The sequence below is a fragment of the Quercus robur genome, chromosome 12 (genome assembly GCF_932294415.1).
Source record: "Quercus robur chromosome 12, dhQueRobu3.1, whole genome shotgun sequence".
Taxonomy (NCBI): Eukaryota; Viridiplantae; Streptophyta; class Magnoliopsida; order Fagales; family Fagaceae; genus Quercus; species Quercus robur.
In genome coordinates this window covers 5,721,798-5,729,868 of record NC_065545.1, presented here as the reverse complement: position 1 = coordinate 5,729,868, position 8,071 = coordinate 5,721,798, and the positions used below count along the sequence as shown (strand labels likewise).

At 34.3% G+C, this 8,071-nt stretch overlaps 1 protein-coding gene across 1 annotated transcript; it reads left to right on the top strand.

The window, feature by feature from the left end:
* Positions 1-1,964: 1,964 nt before the first annotated feature.
* Positions 1,965-7,130, top strand: LOC126708599 (uncharacterized). The gene is made up of 13 exons (XM_050408398.1): positions 1,965-2,349; positions 2,552-2,726; positions 3,123-3,203; positions 3,720-3,802; positions 3,888-4,003; positions 4,118-4,228; positions 4,473-4,582; positions 4,857-5,169; positions 5,249-5,326; positions 5,419-5,469; positions 5,587-5,676; positions 5,837-5,914; positions 6,847-7,130. Exons 1-13 carry the CDS (start codon positions 2,340-2,342, stop codon positions 6,895-6,897), a joined length of 1,347 nt encoding a protein of 448 aa, XP_050264355.1. The 5' UTR covers positions 1,965-2,339; the 3' UTR covers positions 6,898-7,130.
* The last annotated feature ends 941 nt before the right edge of the window (positions 7,131-8,071 follow it).

Below are 8,071 nucleotides of genomic sequence, written 5' to 3'. Positions count from 1 at the left end.
TTATATATTCATTCATAAAAAACCAAAAATTTGTATCCATTTGAAGTAATTACCGTACATTATAACATCTATTTATAAGTGTCATTTAAAGAGGCCAAAAACCTCAAAACGTGACATTCTATAGGGATGTTATTTTTCATTTAGGTCCAACTGACACTCTATCTCTCTACCTTAGAATAACAAAATTGAGTCTATTGGGATGTTATTTTTTATTTGGATCAAATTGAACTTTCTATTAAGTTAAAAAAGATTATAAAAAACTAGGATCATTCAAGATCGTCAAATTTGTACAATCATACTGATCCTAAACGATCGTATCGATCCAAGTAGGATCATAAAATCGTAGGATCTAGATTGAGATTTTGACAATCATACATTTACACAATCACACCACGTTGTAGTCAAGGGCTTAAGGAGAGTCAAAAGAATTGAAGCAGAAAAAACAGGAGCAATGTTAGGAACAACAAAAAGAAAGTTGTAAGTTTACAACTTTTACTATAACTTGAGTGGTAAAAATATTAATACACTATTTTATCTCTATTACTCACAATTTGTTACAGTGCTAATTATCACAAAAATTGTGATTTTTATTTTTTTGCCGTCATTTTTCAAAAACAGTGGATGGAGCAACTTTACCCCAGCGGAATCTCAAAGTCAAAACAGTCAATCTCTCAACAACTATATAGACCTTTTGACTGCGTTTCAATCACTAGGTTGGTTGGTTGGTTTGGTTGGATGCTATTGCGGTCCAACCAATGTACTGCCTAGTACCAATAAAAAGTAAAAACCTCACGCACGCACAGCACAAACACAGAACAAATTGGGTATTAAAAAAAGGATTTTGCTAAAAAAAAAGGAAGGGGAATAAGAAACGAAAAAGAAAGATAACACGTTAACCTCGTGACCACTCAAACTCAAGTTCACCAGTTGTCGTTAATAACACTTTCTAATAAAATAAAAAAGGGGGTTACGTAAACATTCATATTGGCCAAATTCTAACTCTTGCTTGTCTGACCAAGCTTTCTATATTTGACTTCAAACGGAAGAAAGATGCCTAATTACTTTTATTACCTAAAAAAGAAGTCTAATAACAAATCTAAACCACCTATTAACAAGTAATTGCTCTTTCATTTGAGAAAAAATTACTAGGATGTCGAAATTGACTGTGTCAGTAAATTCTGATATGAAGTAACAACAAATGACAAATCCCTTTTCCACGTCTTTTCAATTACAATAGGGCAACACCATTTTGTTTTTATATCCACAATATTTTCACGACAAATTCTAAGTAATAGGTTATTACAGATTATTATTGATGGGATAAAAAAATAATTTCAGTAGTAGGTTCAAATTAGAGCTAATAATAACTAACCACTTATAATTTGTTGTGAAAATATTATGGACATATAGACTGTGTTTGGTATTGGCTTTAAATATCAACTTTTTTTACTATTTAGTTTATTTTTGTTACTATTCATGAGTTTCATTGTACTTTTTGATACTATTTATGAGTCTCCCAATACTATTTTAACTACCTTTTAATTTTATTTAATTTATAATACTTTTAGAAAAAAAAATTTCAGTTTCAGTTAAATAAACTATTCTTAAATGAACTCATAATTTCTCATTACTTTAACGACAAAAAATAAAAATAAAAATTTGTTTGTTGATATTTTAATAAAATGAAGTATTAACACAATTTTTGGTACGAATCGATAGAAAGAATCTAAATTAATCCAGGCCCAGCGGTGAAGGTGAGTGCGATCCTACTGGAATCGCGCCACATTTCACTTTACACGTGTTCTCTTATACGCCTCGCGTTTGCCCATGAGGCGAACACATTTCTCGTCGACAATCTAGCTGAGTCAAATCCAACGGTCGTAAACCTGCCACGTCATGATAACCTAAATTACCTCCTCTACCCTTTTCCTCTGCAGTCTATAACACTTCGCCGAATATTCCAAATCCATACCACCCGATTTGAAAAATTCTCTTTTTCTTCCCTCACGGCCTCACCCTACCCTCTTTATCTGTGTCTCTCAAAGTCTCTAATATTTCTTGTCTCTCTCTCTCTCTGATTTATTATAAAACCCCCAAATTTTCTCTACCGAAGAGATTTTCTAATTTTAATGGAGTATTTGTCCTGCCAAATTCAATTCCCAAACTCCTCCTTGGTTTTCAATTTTTCTTTTCCCGTTTCAATTCAGCTCAATTCTTTCGATCTCATATTTTCCAAATCCCCAAAAAACCCTCTGATTCTCGATCAACCTTGTAGCTCTTTTTGACACCCAACATTTATTAATAATAATAATTATTATTACATCAAGCCCTCCTCATCAATGGGAAAGAGTAAGCCTCTATGAAATTCCTTTGATCTTTAGGGTTTCCGTTTGAATTTCAGCTCAAATTCAAAAAAAAACCCATTAGCGTTTTCCTCTTATTGTTTATATTTTACCTTGAATTTAATTTTTTTTTAAATTTTTTATTTTGGGTAGATTGAGGTAATTATTGATTGGTGTTCGATGTTATTGAAACTTTATTATTATTACAGGCAAATCTCAGAAAAAAAAGACAGCAGTTTTGGATAGCGACGAAGACGATAATAGTAGTGTGAGTTCGACTTCGACCATGCGGTCGGATAAAATGTCGGTGTTGGGGACTGAAGAAGTCCAAATAAATAAAGATAGTTTACTTGACCTAGCTCTAGATGCTCTGTACGAGAAGAGGTACAAATTTGGTTCTAGTTAATCTTGTATGGGTACTATTATTGTTGTTTTGTGTTTGCATTCTTTTGCTCTTTAAAACAAACACTTAAACTTGATTTGAATTTTAAGTACGATGAAGTTGTATCTGATGTGCTTTGAATTATTTTGTTGTTAGTTTGTTGCTTCTATATTTTAAAGAGAGATGCCACGTTCACAATATTTTTACAACAAATCATAGATGGTTGGTTGTTATTGGTTCAGAACCTAAGACTAAGATTACTTTTTTGCCCCAATAATAACAACCAGTAACAACCTGTCATTTAGGATTTGTTGTAAAAATGTTGTGAAAATATTGTGTACATATAATTTCTCTAGTTTAAATTTGTGACTGAATGTTGTTTCTTTTTTTGGATACAGGCCTGCCATAAGAGAGAAGGCTTTGTCATCAATTATTGATACTTTTAATAGCAGCTTGCAGCATGAGTTTGTGGAAAAGAAGTAAGCAGCTTTTGTTTGATTTTTCTTTTTTCTTTTGAAATTTTGCTTCCTTTTCGGTCTTTACCGGTGATTTAGGTGCTGTAGGGCAAGATGAACTGAAGATAAAAACATTGTTTGATGTATTATGTTTTGCATAAGTAATAAATACAAACACCCACTTAGGAATGGGATTCATTTAGTTGATTTATAACAAAATGCAATCAAATAGCAACTTGAAGAATGAGCATAAACTGCTTAAGCATGTCGGGTGAATGCCCTTTGGATTACCTGGCAACTGGTTTTGGCGGGTGGGGTTAGTTGCTTGTAGGTTTTACTGGTTAGAGGTGAGTCCAAAGGGTTCTTTTACAAAGGTTACCTACATTATCAAATAGGTATTGAAGAAACTCTAGTGTAACCATCTATGTTGTTTGTGAGATCTAACTGATGATATACATATTTTTTTTGTCCTTATTTATTGTTAAAAATATGTATTTATGTGGACACAAGAAATTCATGAGAAAACCCTTGGTTCTTCAGATGTACTACTTTACTTCACCAGTGTGTGAACATTGTTAAACGAGGGACTTCTAAAGAGATCGCTTTAGCGTCTCATGCCATTGGTTAGTCTCTTAATTCTTCTTGTTGACTCATTTGAATTTTCTCCCAACTTTGAAACGGTTACAATTTTGTAATATATTTTTGTAGGATTGTTGGCCCTGACTGCTGGCGATGGAGATAAAGCACATGAAATATTCAAAGAGTCAGTTGCTCCTATTTCACAGGCTCTCAAATCTGGCTTTGAACCAACAAAGATATCATCAGTATGTAGCATGATTGAAATTCTATGAGGTTTTATGTTCATTCAGTCCTGATTATCGGGAGCTGTGTGAATGCTCAACATTTTGTTTTCTGCATTTTGTGGTTTGTGATTGTAGTTGCTGGAGTGTTTGGCTGTCATCACTTTTGTGGGTGGAAATGACACAGAGGAAACGGAAATGTCAATGCAAATAATGTGGCAAGTGGTTCATCCAAAGCTGAGTTCCAATGTAAATATTGTGCTCAATACTTTATAATTCAAAGTTTCATTCCTATTTTACTTGTGCCTATGGCTTAGTTTATATTTTTCAATTTCATTCCTACTTTGAAGTTAGTTTATTTGGTTTGCAACTTCATTTTGAGGCTTTATATGATGAATATGATGTGACATACAAACTTATAACATCAATCTAGGATATTACTTGTTCTGGTTGTTGGCCTTGTTATGTGAATTAATTTTATTTCACATTTCAGGTTGTTGCAACCAAACCTTCAGCAGCAGTTATAACTGCAGTGGTGTCTGCTTGGTCCTTTCTGCTGACTACTATGGATGGATTGAAACTAAACCCCAAACATTGGCAAGAGTAAGTTGTCAATTTTTGTCTAGAACTCTATTTTACATTGTAATCCTATAGTGGAAGTTGATTATCCACAATTCACACCCACAGTACAAACCTACACCATCTGATTATTGGCACCTTAGAAGGTTATGGTTGCTACCCAACTGGTGCTAGAGCCTCGTCAGAGATGACATCTGCACAATGTAGATGCCACTGAACAGAAAAGCCCAAAAGTGGTGCTCGGCTGCTTGCCAACTTAATAAAGAAAAGCGACTTATATCTTTGGGTAATTTTGCAGGTCTATATCATATTTATCTAGTCTCCTAGACAAGGATGACCGGTCTGTACGCATTGCTGCTGGTGAAGCGCTTGCTCTAATTTTTGAGATAGGAAGCGTGGAGAAGTTTTCTGGGGAAGTTAAAGGGTCAATTGATATCTCGACTCCAGAAAGAAGTAAAAACCAGGAAGGATTTTCACGTGTGCAAGGATTGAAGGGGAAAATCGTAAATAAAGTCAGAGACCTTTCCGCTGAGGCAGGTGGTAAAGGTTCTGCTAAGAAAGATCTTAACAGCCAACGGAACTTGTTTCGGGATATTTTGGAATTTTTTGAGGTACTTATTTTGTTCTCTACAAACCTAGATGTCATATTTTTCATGTGGGCTTCAATACTGATTGTACTTATTATATTAGGATGGCTGTAGTCCTGAGAACACAGTGAAGATTGGTGGGGAATCATTAAAAACATCATCATGGTATCAAATGATACAGGTTCTAGTTTTACCACCACCACCTCCTCCTTTATATATATTATTGTGAATGTCCCCAACTTCAAATGTTCATATCAGTCCAAATTTTTACAGTTAAACTTTTTGAAGCGCTTTCTTGGGGGAGGCTTCATTAAGCATATGCAGGTTTGTTTCCTTCTCCACATGGTCCTCTGTCATCTTCTAGATTTTCTTGTTGTCTATTGTCAAATTAATTGCTCGTCTGAATGATCATGGGAAATTTTTTTAAAATGATCAAAGCAGGAAAACAAATTCCTTCAAGATGTCTTTGAGTTCACACCAAAGAAAAAGCATCTTCTAGATGATGAATATCGTATATCTAGTACCGATAAGGTTGGTTCTTATCAATTCCTCCTAGCTGCATGTACCTCATTGCTTTGTGTTATCTTTGGAGGGATAAGCATCATTTTAAGTGGTTACCTTTTCCATATTGTTTATGTACCTTTTTGTTTATATATTTATTCTTTTTTTTTTTTCTCTCTCTTTTGAACAGAGGATGTATAAGTCACCAAACTCAGTTGTGAGCAAGGCTAGGACCCAACTACTTAACAAACAGAGAATGTTATCTGAGGTGGGTCTTTTCCTTATGAAAGACTTTAGTTGGTTAGGTTAATTGATGCAGTTGTTTGATTGGGCTTACTTATGCACATAAATTATATTTTTGAGATCATATAAATTAGAACGTTAGACACACTTGATTTGTACATATTTTTCCTACTGGAACTTAAAAGGCTGCTATCTCCTTAAAATGAAAAGGAAAAAAAAATTCCTCTTTTGCTTCTTTGTGTCCTTGAGGGAGGGGGAGGGGCTTGAGTGGCAAACTCTCACTAGGATATTCGTGTGTCCTGGGTTTGTGATTTTGAACCTGCCTTTGTGACTATCTACCCAATCAGGGATTAACCCTGTCTTCTTATGTGGGGAGTTTTGAGTGCAGATTTAGAAGTTCCCTGCTTGTCCAGATTTGAAATCTGTTCATATATAGTCAAATGCTTTTGAATCCAATTATATATAATGGAATGTGAAGTCCAATATAAATCCAATATGTATGAATTTGAGACAATCTAAAGATGTGGATATAATTTGGATGTGTAGTTATGCGCTTACATTGTAAACAAGGACTAATGATATAAATTACATATAAACAAATTAATTCTTTGAGATCCAGATTTGATTTGTCGTAGAAGCAAATCTTGATTGGGAGTCTTAACTAGGTAAATGTTGGATCCTGACAAGCTCTTTTTGTGATTTTGAGGCGTCTGTATGTCATGTGAGCTGTGCTCTGTGTAGCTTATGTACCAGCTTTATCTAGGCAACCTGAATTTGTTGACTGTATACTGAAAGATAGTTTTTATAAGGTCTTCCAGATTTTTGGAGCCAATTTTACTTGTAGCAAATAGGATGGTAATGAATATATAGCTGCTGTTGCCATGTCGATGCTCTTGGTTGATAAGTTTTCCATTTTGTGATCCATTTTTTTATTCGTTCTTTTTGGTCTCTGTACAGGGTAGAAACGCTGGCCACTATGCTGCCAATGCGGGTGATGAGGATTTCTAGACATATTTTGCTACAATATAACTCTGGTGTAATCATCAATGACATAACGGGCTCATATCATCTTGTTACAAACTTTTTCAATTTTATTATGGTCATGCCCACATAGGAATTGTGTTTTTACTTGGTGGTGGGTTCACATACGCAGATCAGATTCGTCACATTGTACTTTGTAAAATAATTATTTATTTTGTTCTTATAAATGTGGCATGAATGATGTGCTTCATTCCCTTTTATTTTGATCTTGATACGCTTTGAAGGAACTGCTAACAATTTTAATGTTGGTTACATTTACTTGCGAGTCTTTAGAAACATATCTAACCCAACAGAGAGCATTTCTTTGCAGATCTTTTATTTGATTGGAAGCAATTACAATTATTAGAACGGTGCTTACATGAACTTCCTGGATGCATATTTTTACAAACACATATACCCCCAGAAGATAAAAATATTAATAATTTCTTCATTCGAAAAGGCAACCGAATTAATAACTTGGGTTACATCAATAAAGATCATTTTGGTTCTCAGAACTTCAGATCTTGTCTAAATGTTTGTAGTCGTGGTCCGGATCTTGTTTTGCTTATGTTAATATAGTGTTTTGATTTTTCCCAGTTTTTCTGGGAATTGGGATAGTGGATACACTGTAGTGGTCTTCCTCCACCTGGGACCTTTCCTTCTGATAACGTTGTGCAGGTATAATTAGATTCCAGGCCCAGCTTATTGATAGATGGGCAGCTGCAGTTGAAACATATAATTTGGGGTTTGGGAGCCCAATTCAGTTTAACCTCTATCGACAACTGGCATTGGTTACTTAGAAAGTTCGAATGAAGATGCTGAGATGCCTCGGAAGGCCAGTTTTATAAGAATTTCACATGCTAATATTTTCATGTATGTACTTCTCATTTGCTCTTTCTTCTGGGAAGTTTTTCCGATCAGAAAGCCTTGTTGTCCTATTCAGATGCCTTTAGAAATATCAAGGTCTAATACTAGTTTAGTCTCTTTTGGAGTACAAATAAAATGATCCTGATTTTACCTGAGAGGATTATCAAAATATTTTTTACCTGAGAGCGTAAATAATAATAATTTTACAGCATTGTAATTTCGGACTTGTCTATAACCAATTTAGTATCTAGTTAACTTTGAATACCATTCAATAGGTTCATTACAATACGTCAAT

What these genes read in the sequence shown, in the direction of transcription:
- LOC126708599 (XM_050408398.1), top strand. An exon ending in AACCAACAAAGATATCATCA is followed by an intron (nt 4,004 to 4,117) that starts GTATGTAGCATG and finishes TTGTGATTGTAG; the next exon opens with TTGCTGGAGTGTTTGGCTGT. An exon ending in ATATTTTGGAATTTTTTGAG is followed by an intron (nt 5,170 to 5,248) that starts GTACTTATTTTG and finishes TTATTATATTAG; the next exon opens with GATGGCTGTAGTCCTGAGAA.